The sequence below is a fragment of the Schistocerca nitens genome, chromosome 4 (genome assembly GCF_023898315.1).
Source record: "Schistocerca nitens isolate TAMUIC-IGC-003100 chromosome 4, iqSchNite1.1, whole genome shotgun sequence".
NCBI lineage: Eukaryota > Metazoa > Arthropoda > Insecta > Orthoptera > Acrididae > Schistocerca > Schistocerca nitens.
This window is the reverse complement of record NC_064617.1, coordinates 973,155,461-973,170,398: the sequence shown is the minus strand read 5'-3', so window position 1 is coordinate 973,170,398 and position 14,938 is coordinate 973,155,461. Positions and strand designations below refer to the sequence as shown.

At 36.8% G+C, this 14,938-nt stretch overlaps 1 protein-coding gene across 1 annotated transcript in view; it reads left to right on the top strand.

Annotated features, from left to right (window-relative positions):
* LOC126252733 (activating transcription factor 7-interacting protein 1) overlaps window positions 1-14,938 on the top strand; it is a 180,416-nt gene that overhangs the window by 155,570 nt on the left and 9,908 nt on the right. The window contains exons 11-12 of the mRNA XM_049953635.1: window positions 190-292; window positions 13,570-13,724. Of these exons, the coding sequence (XP_049809592.1) occupies window positions 190-292; window positions 13,570-13,724 (258 nt within the window). The remainder of the gene's footprint in view (window positions 1-189; window positions 293-13,569; window positions 13,725-14,938) is intronic.

Here is a 14,938-nt window from a genome sequence, read left to right as displayed (position 1 = left end):
CAATTCATTTATTAAAACAATTCGCAATTCAGTATGAGAAAGAGACAGACTATAGACTTGTTATTTTATTTCTAGTTTATCTGTTCTTCAATTTTTTAAAAATATTTTTTTATTATTTGTGCTTGTTATAGTGTTTGAAGTAATTGAACTGGATATGATTTCTAAGGACTAAATAATTTGTGTCTACAGGTTGTTCCAAATGCTGTAGTAACTGTGACCAATGGACAAAAAAATCCAGCACCTGCTGTTTATGTTAAAAATGGAGCAGTTGTTTCTGTGTCACCACTTGTGGGTAAGTTTTCTTTTGCAATATTATTTGTGCAGTGCACAAAATTTCATTAGAGAATGACCGAGAGAGGTGGCGCAGTGCTCAGCATACTGGAGTTACATGTGGGAGGATGACTGTTCAAACGCATGTTCGGTCATCCACATTTATGTTTTCTGTGATTTCCCTAAATTGCTTCAGGCAAATGTCAGGATGGTTCCTTTGAAAGGGCACACAGGTTTCCTTCCCTAATGGCTTCTTGGCTTCGCTGTTGATGCGACATTAAACACTAATCTTGTTCCCTTCCTCCTCCTCGGAGAACGAGTTTCTTAAGTATTTACATCAGTGGCGTATCCTGAAAATGGTGGTAAGGCATGCAGCATGAAACTTGCCAGTTGTACACAACTGTGATTTTATCTGTACTGGAACTCCACTCTGCAGTTCTTCTAGCAAAACTCCTCAGTAATGTCATCGAAAAATGAGTTTCAAACTTTCACCTACACCAATAGCTCCTTGTCTATGGACATGATGGAGAATACAGACAGATGGTTTGCCCTTGTGCATTCCCAGTAAAGGTCTTTATTCTTTTCAGTGCAGGAAAATGATTGTCCTACTGATGATAGTGTAGTCAGTATGGTTAACATCAGTTCACTGAGTTTATAGAGTTCTGGAAGTCTAGTGTTAAATTCACTTTGATACAGAAAACTTTGTATTTCCTTCACAGACATGGCTACAAGATGTGACACAAACATGGCCTGCACTTCAGACTTCAACCTAACAATATGAAACAACTTCCCATGTGTTTTCCCAAATTTTCAAATGGCTCCATAGGAAACACATCTGCAAAGCTCGAGAACTTCTTTGAGTTCAGTATTTCAATAAACTTTAAGTCAGGCAGTGAATCAAGTCTGAGATTTAAGTGCTTGGTTATAGTATCTAATATCTCAATATAAATCCTCTCTCGCCCTTTACATATGTTTCTGTGCAATTTTCTGTTCTTCTCTTCTTTGGAGTATCACATACTGGTTGCTTTCAGTCTTGCACTGTACTTTCTCAAAGCCATTGTCAAAGCTATTGTATCTTGTGCACAGCTTTCAAGTCTTCAATTTCTTTGCTGCAAATTTAATTCCAAAGAATTTGACTGCACACTGTTAAATGTAACAGCTGTCATGAAACCAGATCCAAAAACACACACTATAGGAAGTTAAATTGAAAATCTCGTAACATAATGAGAAATCGCCTTCCTTTATTAATAGCGGGTGCATCCAAATTTTGGTGATTTTTTCCAAAGTAGTTGCCTTGATTGTTAGAAACACAACTTTTTCCAGTATCCTTGAAATTACGCTACTGGCCATTAAAATTGCTACACCAAGAAGATGACTTACTACAGACGCGAAATTTAACCGACAAGAAGAAGATGCTGTGATATGCAATGATTAGCTTTTCAGACCATTCACATAAGGTTGGCACCGGTGGTGACACCTACAACATGCTGACATGAGGAAAGTGTCCTACCGATTTCTCATACACAAATAGCAGTTGACCGGCGTTGCCTGGTGAAACGTTGTTGTGATGCCTCGTGTAAGAAGGAGAAATGCGTACCATCAATTTCCGACTTTGATAAAGGTCGGATTGTAGCCTATCATGATTGCGGTTTATCATATTGCGACATAGCTGATCGCGTTGATCGAGATCCAATGACTGTTAGCAGGATATGGAATCTGTGGGTTCAGGAGGGTAATACGGAATGCCGTGCTGGATCCCAACGGCCTCGTATCACTAGCAGTTGATATGACAGACGTCTTATCCGCATGGCTGTAACGGATCGTGTCGCCATGTCTCGATCCCTGAGTCAGCAGATGGGTACGTTTGCAGGACAACAACCATCTGCACGAACAGTTCGATGACGTTTGCAGCATCATGGACTATCAGCTTGGAGACCATGGCTGCGGTTATCCTTGACGCTGCATCACAGACAGGAGCGCCTGCGATGGTGTACTCAATGACGAACCTGGGTTCACAAATGGCAAAACATCATTTTTTCGGATGAATCGAGGTTCTGTTTACAGCATCATGATGGTTGCATCTGTGTTTGGCGACATCGTGGTGAACGCACATTGGAAGCGTATCACCGGGTGTGATGGTATGAGGTTCCATTGGTTACACGTCTCTTGTCACATCTTGTTCGCATTGACGGCACTTTGAACAGTGGACATTACATTTCAGATGTGTTACGACCCGTGGCTCTACCCTTCATTTGATCCCTGCGAAACCCTACATTTCAGCAGGATAATGCACGACCGCATGTTGCAGGTCCTGTACGGGCCTTTCTGGATACAGAAAATGTTCGACTGTTGCCCTGGACAGCACATTCTCCATATCTCTCACCGATTGGAAATGTCTGGTCAGTGGTGGCCGAGCAACTGGCTTGTCACAATATGCCAGTCCCTGCTCACGATGAACTGTGGTATCGTGTTGAAGCTGCATGGGCAGCTGTACCTGTACACGCCATCCAAACTGTTTGACTCAATGCCCAGGCGTATCTAGGCCGTTATTACGGCCAGAGGTGGTTGTTCTGGTTACTGATTTCTCAGGATGTATGCACCCAAATTGCGTGAAAATGTAATTACATGTCAGTTGTAGTATAATATATTTGTCCAATGAATACTCGTTTATCATCTGCATTTCTTCTTGGTGTAGCAATTTTAATGGCCAGTAGTGTATAATTCTATTTGTCATAAAAAGTGGATGGCTGCTGTCAATCTCTTAAGCATTTCCTGGTTCTGTTTCATTTGTTCATTGTGCTTTCAAATGCTCGTATGTTTTTGTTCATCTAATTGTAAATCAGTCCTACTTTTACCAAGTGTTCCCAGGGTTATCCAGGCATGAATAGAGATTCTGATTTTTCCTGCAGTGTGTAGATTATTAAGGTCCGCATAACCATGATATTTACTTTTACAAGGAGATTTGTCTTTTCCGAGAATCAAACATGGCTGCATAACCAGATTGTTTTGTTATTGTAATCAGGATTAAATGTTTGTGTGAAATTCCTGGATTTGTTCTCTGTCTGTAAATTGCTGAGATGGGGTTGATTGACCATTCTTAACAAGTTCCAACTTTTCACTGAATGGCTGTTAGTGGAAAGTTTAATTAAAACACTTACTGCTCTATAACATCACTATTACAGTCACTTGTTGTCTGAAGCTGATGGCTAAAATATCATTCTGACACACTAGATGTGTTTTGTTCATCCATCATTAATGCACCTGGAGTTCAAGGTAGCATAAGAGAAAAGGTGCTGAATGCAATCTTCCCGTTGCATATGCATCTGCCCATGTTTAATGCATCCTTCCTGTGACATTACAAATGACCAAATGGGAGTCGAGTCAACTACAGCGCTTTTCTTATGTTTCGAGAACTACCACTAGGAAGTGCCCATGCAGGTGCACCATCTCTTATGCATTGCAGAAGCTAACTGTCGGCTCAAAGGGAAGAAAAGATTGGCTGAAATAAGTATCATATTATGATTTAATTATTATGAATGGACTTATAATGAATATTTGTGATTTAACGACACACACATTTAATAGAGCATGCAGTGCGTGAATTGCATTTATGGAGAATGCACCCCTCGGGTGGTACAGGAAAGCAGCAAATTGATAAATAATGTTTTCATAGACCAAGATAAATTTATTCAAATAAAAAATTTTCCTGAAACTTCCTGGCAGATTAAAACTGTGTGCCACACCGAGACTTGAACTCGGGACTTCTGCCTTTCATGGGCAAGTGTTCTACCATCTGAGCTATCCAAGCACGACTCATGCCCCATCCTCACAGCTTTACTTCTACCAGTACCTCGTCTCCTACCTTCAAACTTTACAGAAGCTCTAGTGCGGTTCGCAGGTCCCGAGTTCGTCTCGGTCCGTCACGCAGTTTTAATGTGGCAGGAAGTTTCATATCAGTGCACAGCTGAGGAAATTGCAAATAATGTCTTTCAGAAAATTATTAAGTGTTTATCTGGAAATGGACTCACTAAATTTTGAGAAAATACAGTTTATACAATTCTGTATAGTAAGTGGCCTAACACCATTGATAAATATAAGCTATGAACAGAAGTCTGTTGCTAAGGCAGAATACCCAAAACTTCTGGGTGTGTGCATTGCAGAGTGAAAATCTCGTTCTAAAAACTTTCTCTGTTAAGAATGGTCTGTCTGATCATGATGCGCAGCTAGTTACAGTATATGACATAGCTCCATACAGTAATGCAAAACAATCCTCCAAATTCATTTAATGATTCAACAATTCAAAATTTTAGGGAAAGCTTGCAACAGTTAGACTGGGATGAGGTGTACAGGGAACGTGATGCTAATTTAAAATTTAACCTATTTCATGATACCTTTGTGAGTATATTTGAAATGTTTCCCTAAGAAAACAGTGAAATATAATTGTAAGAAACCAAGGGAAACTACAGGGATAAAAATATCTTGTAAACAGAAAAGGGAAATGCATCTTATAGCTAGGAGGAGTAATGACCCCGAAACAGTGAAACATTATAAAAACTACTGCATTGTATTAAGAGAAGTTATTAAAAAGTCCAGAAGCATGTGCTTTATGCCTGAGAATAGCACATCTGATAATAAAATTTAAACAATTTGGAATATTGTTAAAAGGGAAACAGGGCAACCAAGAGCACAGGAAGACTGTATTTCTATCAAACACAATGAAAAGTTTGTTCACAAGAAGTTAGAAGTAGAAAACATTTTTAATAATCATTTTTTCAGTGTTGTAGAGAAAATAGGATCCAGATATTCATTAGAAAATGCAAGGCAGTGTATTGAAGAGGCAGTACCTATGCAATTTGATAAAATTGAAATTCAACCTACCTCTCCTACTGAAATTAGGAAAATAATAAATTCACTCAAAAGTAAAAGTACTTCCAACAAAGTACTAAAAGCTTGTTCCCAACAAATAAGTAGGATTCTGAGCCACATATGTAGCAGCTCACTGAAACAGGATATTTTTCCAGAGAGACTGAAATACATTATTGTTAAACCATTGCACAAAAAGGGGGATAGATCTGATGCTAACAACTACAGCCCAATCTCATCTCTGACAGCTTTATCAAAAGTCCTTGAAAAAGTAATGTATTCAAGAGCAGCATAACGCATTTGTAGAAATGAAGTACTAACAAAATGTCAGTTTGGTTTTCAGATAGGCTTTTCAATAGAAAATGCTATATGTGCTTTCACTGATCAAATATTAAATGCATTGGATAACCGAACATCACCCACTGGGATATTTTGTGATCTCTCAAAGGCTTTTGATTGTGTGAATCATGAAATTCTTGTAGATAAGCTTAAGTATTGTGGTATGAGTGGGACAGTGCAAAAATGGTTTAATTCATACTTAACTGGAAGAATGCAGAAGGTTGAAATTAACAATACAGATGGTCTGCAAAAACTAACAGAGCCCTCTAACTGGTTAGGTATCAAGAACAATGTCCCACAGGGTTCAGTCTTGGGTCCCGTATTGTTCTTAATATATATTAACGACTTGCCACTCTATATTCATGAAGATGTAAAGCTAGTTCTTTTTGCTGATGATACAAGTATAGTAATCGCACCCAAGAAGCAAGAATCAGCTGAGGAAATTGCAAATAATGTCTTTCAGAAAATTATTAAGTGGTTATCTGCAAATGGACTCACTAAATTTTGAGAAAATACAGTTTATACAATTCAGTATAGTAAATGGCCTAACACCATTAATAAATATAAGCTATGAACAGAAGTCTGTTGCTAAGGCAAAATACCCAAAATTTCTGGGTGTGTGCATTGATGAGAAATTGAATTGGAAGAGACATGTTGTTGATCTGCTGAAACTGTTAGGTTCAGCTACTTATGCTGTTAGGCTTATTGCAAATTTTGGTGATAAACATATCAGTAAATTAGCCTACTATGCCTCTTTTCATTCACTGCTTTCATATGGCATCATATTTTGGGGCAATTCGTCATTAAGAGAGAAAGTATTCATTGCACAAAAGAGTGTAATCAGAAAAATAGCTGAAGCCCACCCAAAATCACCTTGCAGACATTTATTTAAGAAACTCGGGATATTTACAGTGCCTTCGCAGTACTTATATTCACTTATGAAATTTATCATTAATAACCCATCTCAATTCAAAAATAACAGCGAAGTGCAAAGCTTCAACACTAGAAGAAAGGATGATCTTCACTATTCTGGATTAAATCTCACTTTGGCATAGAAAGGGTTAATTATGGTGCCACAAAAATCTTTGGTTATTTGCCAAATAGTATTAAAAGTCCTTCAGACAGCTAACCAACATTTAAAAGCAAATTAAAAGAATTTCTGAATGACAACTCCTTTTACTCAATAGATGAATTCTTAGATATGAAGGAGTGACTGTAAATAAATAAATAATTTTTTGTAAAGAAAACTTATGTTGAAGTGACACGTTTCATATTCATGATCTATGGAACAACGATTTTTGTGTGTGTGTGTGTGTAAGGTATAATTGAACAATATGGAGCCAATAAGTGCCCGCCAGACAATGCATACCAAACTCCTATCTTCTCTGAGCAGAGAGGTTCTTCATACAGGATATGTGGCTTGCCCTGTGACCAGTATCTGCAGTTCCAGGAATTTACATACTGTGAAAAATTAAACCAGACCTCATCTGACATGATGTAAAGCAAGATGTCGAAGTAACTGGTAGCAATTGATGTTAACATCCAGTTAACAATAATGCACTGTTTTTTCCTGATCCTCAAATTTCACATCTTGCACCACCGTCATATGGAAGGCTTTTAATTTCATATATTTTAGTACAAGATGTACAAAATACATCAGCCTGCTGTGATAACTTCCCTGCCGACTTAACGGGGACTTCTCTTAATGTCCATGCGGATTCTGTCTGTAGTTTCAGGGGTCCCCCCTGTCAGATGCCTATTTCTCTGCACATTCTGAATGGGTTCTACAGTCCTCCATTTCTTGTACAGATCTGGTCATGACAAGTTTTTATTTATTTTTTTTAATTTTTTTATCAGGATACTTCACTTGAAACATTCAAATGCAGTTTAGCCAATTTTCGAGAAAGTGTTGCCACTTCACAAGCAATTCAGCTAGAGATGATAAACCAGTTTGTTAGATGTACTGGTTTTATATGCGACACCCTGTAGTACATCAGTGTAACTTGTATACTTCAGTATTGTATGTGCTCATTCTGTACTGTTTTTGCTTCTATTACTCTTGTATAGTTCTGCTATAATTAGATTATCATCACTCTTATCTAATATGTAACAACATATGTCATACAGCCAAAACTATAATAATAATAATAATAATAATAATAATAATAATAATAATAATTCTGGAGCAACATATGGTCAAACCCGGTACAACATAACAGGCATGCACGGTGGATACAAGCAGAAACACACACATACAAGATGATACCACAAATGCCTGAAGTGATAATTTTGCAGCATGAAGTCACCCAAGCAATTAATTCTACTCACAATTTGGAAAGTCCCTGGAAAAGATAAAATAGCAAATTTGTGGCTAAAGAAGTACACCTCAACACATTCACATGTAACTAAATTATTTAACAGTTACATGGCAGACCCATACACATTCCCTGATACACTTACACAAGGAATAACTTATCTGAAACCTAAAGATCAAGCAGACACAGCAAACCCAGCTAAATATCGCCCCATAACATGCCTACCTACAATATACAAAATATTAACTTCAGTCATTACACAGAAATTAATAACACATACAACACATAACAAAATTATAAATGAAGAACAAAAAGCCTGTTGCAAAGGAGCACGAGGATGTAAAGAGCAACTGATAATAGATGCAGAGGTGACATATCAAGCTAAAACTAAACAAAGGTCGCTACACTACGCATACATTGATTACCAAAAAGCTTTTGGTAGTGTACCCCACTCATGGTTATTACAAATATTGGAAATGTACAAAGCAGATCCTAAATTGATACAGTTCCTAAACAAAGTAATGAAAAATTGGAAAACCACACTTAATATCCAAACAAATTCAAATAATATCACATCACAGCCAATACAGATTAAGTATGGAATATACCAAGGAGACTCAAGTCCTTTCTGGTTCTGCCTTGCCCTGAACCCACTATCCAACATGCTAAATAATACAAATTATGGATACAATATTACTGGAACATACCCACACAAAATCACACATTTGCTATACATGGATGATCTAAAACTACTGGCAGCAACAAATCAACAACTCAGCCAATTACTAAAGATAACAGAAGTATTCAGCAATGATATAAATATGGCTTTTGGAACAGACAAATGTAAGAAAAATAGCATAGTCAAGGGAAAACACTAAGCAAGAAGATTACATATTGGATAACCACAGTGACTGCATAGAAGCGATGAAAAAAACAGATGCCAATAAATATCTAGGATACAGACAAAAAATAGGAATAGATAATACAAATATTAAAGAAGAACTAAAAGAAAAATATAGACAAAGACTAACAAAAATACTGAAAACAGAATTGACAGCAAGAAACAAGAGAAAAGCTATAAATACTTATGCTATACCAATATTGACCTACTCATTTGGAGTAGTGAAATGGAGTAACACAGACCTAGAAGCACTCAATACACTTACATGATCACAATGCCACAAATAAAGAATACATCACATACATTCAGCAACAGAAAGATTCACATTAAGCAGAAAGGAAGGAGGAAGGGGATTTATCGATATAAAAAACCTACATTATGGACAGGTAAACAATTTAAGAAAATTCTTTATAGAACGAGCAGAAACTAGCAAAATACACAAAGCAATCACTCATATAAATACATCGGCTTCACCACTACAATTTCATAACCATCTCTACAACCCTTTAGATCACATAACATCAACAGATACGAAGAAAGTAAATTGGAAAAAGAAAACACTACATGGCAAGCATCCGATCATCTAACACAGCCACACATCGATAAAGATGCATCCAACACATGGCTAAGAAAAGGCAATATATACAGTGAGACGGGAGGATTCATGATTGCAATACAGGATCAAACAATAAACACCAGGTATTACAGCAAGCATATTATTAAAGATCACAGTACCACAACAGATAAATGCAGACTTTGCAAACAACAAATAGAAACAGTAGATCACATCACAAGTGGATGTACAATACTAGCAAATACAGAATACCCCAGAAGACATGACAATGTAGCAAAAATAATACATCAACAACTTGACATAAAACATAAAACTAATAAAACAACACGTTCCCACATACAAGTATGCACCACAAAATGTACTGGAGAATGATGAATACAAATTATACTGGAACAGAACCATTATAACAGATAAAACAACGCCACATAACAAACCTGACATCATACTCACCAATAAAAAGAAGAAATTAACACAACTAATCGGAATATCCATGCTCAATACAACAAATATACAAAAGAAAACAGGAGAAAAAATTGAAAAATACATCCAACTGGCTGAGGAAGTCCAGGACATTTGGCATCAGGATAAAGTTGACATTATACCAATTATACTATCAACTACAGGAATCATACCACACAATATCCACCAGTACATCAATGCAATACAGCTACATCCAAACTTGTATAACTACAGAAATCCGTAATTATTGATACATGTTCAATTACCCGAAAGTTCCTAAATGCAATATAACATATACCGTACAGTTAAAAGAAAGTCACGCTTGATCAAGGTCCGCATCACTTTCCATTTTTGACCAGACATAACGTCTGAGAAAAGAAATAATAATAATAATAATAATAATAATAATAATAATAATAATTCATGCCAAACTGAACGTAATATTAGCAATTAGCTCTCAAGTTATATTTGTATTTAAACCAGTCTCATACAGCGGCAAGCATCTGCATTGTAATTTATCCATTTCAACTTCTTTTTGTACACATTTTTACTACACAGTTACGAAATATTTCAACATATTTGATACATAACAAAACTGATGAGCACAGGATTTTACATTTTCTGCCTTATCGTGACCTGACATTCTGGGCATTAATGATAGCTTTAGTTAAAATACTGGTAGAGGTCATGGTTGAACTGCCTCGTTTATGACACTGCCAATCTCAACAAGCAATTGCTCAGTAGCCATTACCGAATGTTTTGGTTGTGCGTTGATTATTGTTATCCTTTATTATTGTGAAATACATCTTGGTCCCATCAGAGTTGGATTATTATGGCAGAAGGGATCAGCTAGCCCGATGGCCATGTGCCATTTCTGCTTTTACAAAAGCACTTGAGAAGGGTGTAGGCTGGTTGCCCTGCAAGGGGGAAGCAGGGCTTGTTTCCCAGTATTGCTCCTCTCCCCTCTTGCAGTACTTATTCCAGTTTTATGCACACGAGCTGAGTGCCAGTTTATAGTGCCTGCACTATGCACTATACCGACCACGGAACGTGTAACAATATTTAGGCCACACCGAAAATCTTCCCGCATGATGTGAAGAGAGTTATTATCTGTTCTACTTCAGTGCTAAGTACGTTGTCGGTTCTATCTGTTGTGACGCAACGTGTAGGTCAGATGGCTATGAATGCCCACAAAAGGTAAAGATCAATGTTCTGCCAGATTTTAATAATCATCAAGAAACACTCCATTCACTGACAGGATAATGCTGCAGCTTCTCAACAGGTATAAGTCATTTGTTGGAATCTTACATAGAGCCAAAGACCATAAAAAAAGTGTTGATGTTTTAGAAAAAGCAAACATTCCAATGAAAAAGCCTCCGCAATCACAACTTTTAACAGCCAATTTCAAATCACTGACGCCTCGTCTGTAGTCAAGTAGTGTGATAACTTTCTAAATGTTTTTGTGTAATCATTTACACACAATAAAAGATGTTAAATTTTCATCCCTACAGAATAGTCCATTTTCGGAAACGGCATGAGTATTTTGTGGGCCATGTTGGCAATCCCGATCAAATGCATGTTTATTTTGGTAAGTTATTGTCAACACGAAGGGTGTTAAGTGTTCCTATAAGAAGTTGTAGCAGTGAAAATGCCAGAATAGCAGCAATGCTGCGTGTGTTAGCAAGTGGAAGGAAGCTCCCCCCCATATGCGATCGTTCGCAGGAAAGTAACACAGATAGGAAAACTGCCTGCAGGACTTAACTTTAGGTGCCAAGAAAGGCCTGATGTTAGATTGGGTTGCTTCAAACAGAATACCAGGCTCTTTGCTTAACAGTAGGAAAATAATTGGTATCCGATTTTTTTTTTTCAGGGGACACCTCACCCAGAGAGTTAAGGATCTGACAGCAGACCTAGCCCATTCCTGGTGGGATGACCACACAACTTCATGTAATATATGTTACTGTGAATATACCTTTTTTAAGGTTCACCTGCTACAGTTTTACAATGAGTGGCCTGTTCAAGGGGACCATGTCCCCACTCCAGGGGGAAATTAAAGAAACCTTCAATATCCACACTTGGCCAGTAGATTCTTACTGCATGGTGCAGAATCTCAAGTGAATCTGTAATGAAAGGATTCAGAAAGTGCTTTATAGCCAGTGCTGTGGATGGTTCAGAAAGTGACATACTGTGGGAGTGTCAGGAATAAAGAAATGCTAGTAGGCTTACAGATGATGATGATGATGATGATGATGATGACACAGACAAAGCTAGTTAGAAAAAGGAAATGAAAATAAAAAAATAATGTAAACGATTTTTTTAAATTTTATTTCTTCTTGTGTTATCAAAATATAAAAAGTCAGTAAACTGCATAAGTTTAAAATACTTTTTGTAATTTTTTTTCAGATACTTCAAAACAGCTTGTATGTTTGATTAGTCAGAGTATGCTAACAATAAAAATGTCTCAAGGAACCTCTTAGCAAGAGGGTTGTCTTATGTTAAGGGCTGCCTTATAGTCGAACAAATACAGTATATTAGTGGGACAAAATGCAATTTGTGTGGTTTTCATCCTTAAATGGCTTGTCATCTGTTAACCATATATGCTCCCGTAAGGGATATGTATGTACAGGATTGCGGAATTGGTTATTAGTGTTCTGTATTTACATTTCTTTGGAATTGGTCATCAGTGTCCAATCTTTTTATATCTTTCATGATTGTGTGTTTAGAGGGAAGTACTGTAAACGGCTTGCCTGTCCCCTCACTTCAAAGTGGATCTCTTGTGGATTTAAAGTAACAAGTGCACGCACATGGAATGAGAAGCTGTTTGCAGGTGCTGAATACATTGAACAGACACACAAAAAATGATATTCCTTCATCTATGAATGTTAAAGAAACAAATAGTATGAAATCAGATATTTCTAGATAACCAGAGATTTCTAGATAACAGTAGAATGTGATAGGGATGAACCACAAATTATTGTAGAGCTTGACCCACGTCAATCTTAAACATATTGGGCAGGTCTGGGTGTTCCTCAGTCATCAGGTACATTCGAGGATCTTCAGGGTTCTACATGTTCTAAAACAAACTGTTTTATGTCATCGCCTATTTTACATCAATAAAAGATTTTAAAGAATGTCTTTGATTACTGTCACTTAACATATTTATTACTGTTATTCTGTATTTTTTTGAATGCATTTGCATATTCTAAACTAAAACCCATAGTTATATTGATGCTTTGAAACTATATTATGTCTTATTCGATTTGCTACCTTTCATTTTCATTTCTTTGTGAGGGGTCCGATTTCGATAACTGTTTTTCAGTGTATTTTCTGAAAGTAAAATGTAAATGATGCAGAACATCACCAAGCCTTTTAAAACATACTTACGATTTTCTATTTTTAAAAATAAAAAGTGAAATGGGGATTCAGTTTAGCGAACTTCCCTCTACTTGTTTCATTATTTGTCATTTTTTATGGGTATATGCACTCCTTATGAATATTGTTGATGAGACAGAGCTCGGACTGGATATGTATTCACTACTTGTACAGCTTACAGCACAATGTATAAAACCGACAAGATAAACTAAAAAAAATTCCGAAATAAGGCAGTCAGAGTCTTTAAGGGATTGAAAAATTGTGCTAATCTGTTTTCAGTAATCATGTAAAGCTTTTATGTCTTCATTTTTGAATGTGTAATTGCTTTGGTGCACATTTTCGAATGTGTAATTGCTTTAGTGCAGGAATGTGCACACTGAATTATGTAGCCATATAGTTAGATTTAAGTGTGATAAACAGAAAGTTAGAGTAATTTGTGGGTATGTCTGTAGGTGTTGTTAAATTTTCTTCCCTAGGGTCTGGAGCAGTGGGCCAGCAGGTTCCAACATCGACACGTCCTACAGGTTTGCAACCATCAGTAGCCCAAGGTTCACCGAGCAGGCCACAAATTCGTCCTGCACAGGGTTTAACAGCTTCTCCTCAGTCGCGGTCTTTGCCTCAACATGCTCAGGTGTGTCCAAGAACTCTTTATAACATTGTAGAACACCTCTGCTCCACAAACAGTAGTACAAAAATTTGCCATTTAATTTTTTTTATATTCTTTAGATGGTTCATTGTTAATGTAGCTGTTTTTAATGTACAGATCGTTTTTGCAGAAAGCTGTTTTTTAACCCTTCAAGTAATTATACTGTATTCAAAAGTGGAGACATTGATACTGTGGAACAGCATTTTCTTGTCCAAGTTGAAAGCAGAAGTGATCATTACTTACTTAATTACAGCTGACTGTATTTGTGGAGTCCCTGTTATAGTTTGTGAGCTTCTGAGGGAAAATAGTGGAATGTTAAAATATAAGGCAGCCTTATGAACTGCTTGTATTCCACATCTGAGAAAACTGTCTATTCATTGTCATACCATACTCTTTTCATCAGTTGCTCACAGATTTTTGTCAGGTTAAAATAATAATTTAGTTATTTAAGCCAAATGTCTCGACACAGTGTTTAAATAATAATATCTCTGTCTGAATGCAGCAGGTACAGTAAATAACAAGTATTTTGTTAACAATAATTTGGATATATGAATTGGATGCACATTTGAGATGTGGTTATGAAATACATACTTGAATGTAATGAGTGTTTAAGGAAGTTATGTCTTACTGTTTACGGTCAGTTGGAAACTGTGCATTACCATTGGAGAAGAACAGAGTGAAATTAGATACTTGGTTACAATAAATTGATAAACTTTTGTTGATAATTTTTTCATTCTTTCATGGGAAAGTGAAATTGTGGGAAACATTAAATATTTAGGATCTTGAGGTAATGTAGAATGTAAGGATGGAGAAAGAAATTGGCAAAAGGGTACAACACAGCAGTGCATTTCAGCAATATCTCTGGGGAAGGGAGATACCAATGAAGTGCAAGAAAGTGCTGTACAAGACGTACTTTACATTCATATTGATGTATGCATTGGAGACCTGGACAATGAGTTGAAGACAGAAGAGTAGAATCAAAGCCAGTGAATGAAATTCCTAAGAAGTGTGCCAGAGGAAATGAGAGACAGAGTGGGAAATGAAGATGTTAGGAAGGAAATTGGGGTGTAAAAGTTGAATGATAAAATTGAGAAGAGTTAGTTAAAAGGTTTGGACATGTAAAGAAAATGGAAAATGGAAGAATACCAAAATTAATGTCTGAGGGCAAGGAGGAGACCCAGAGCTAGATGGATTCACCA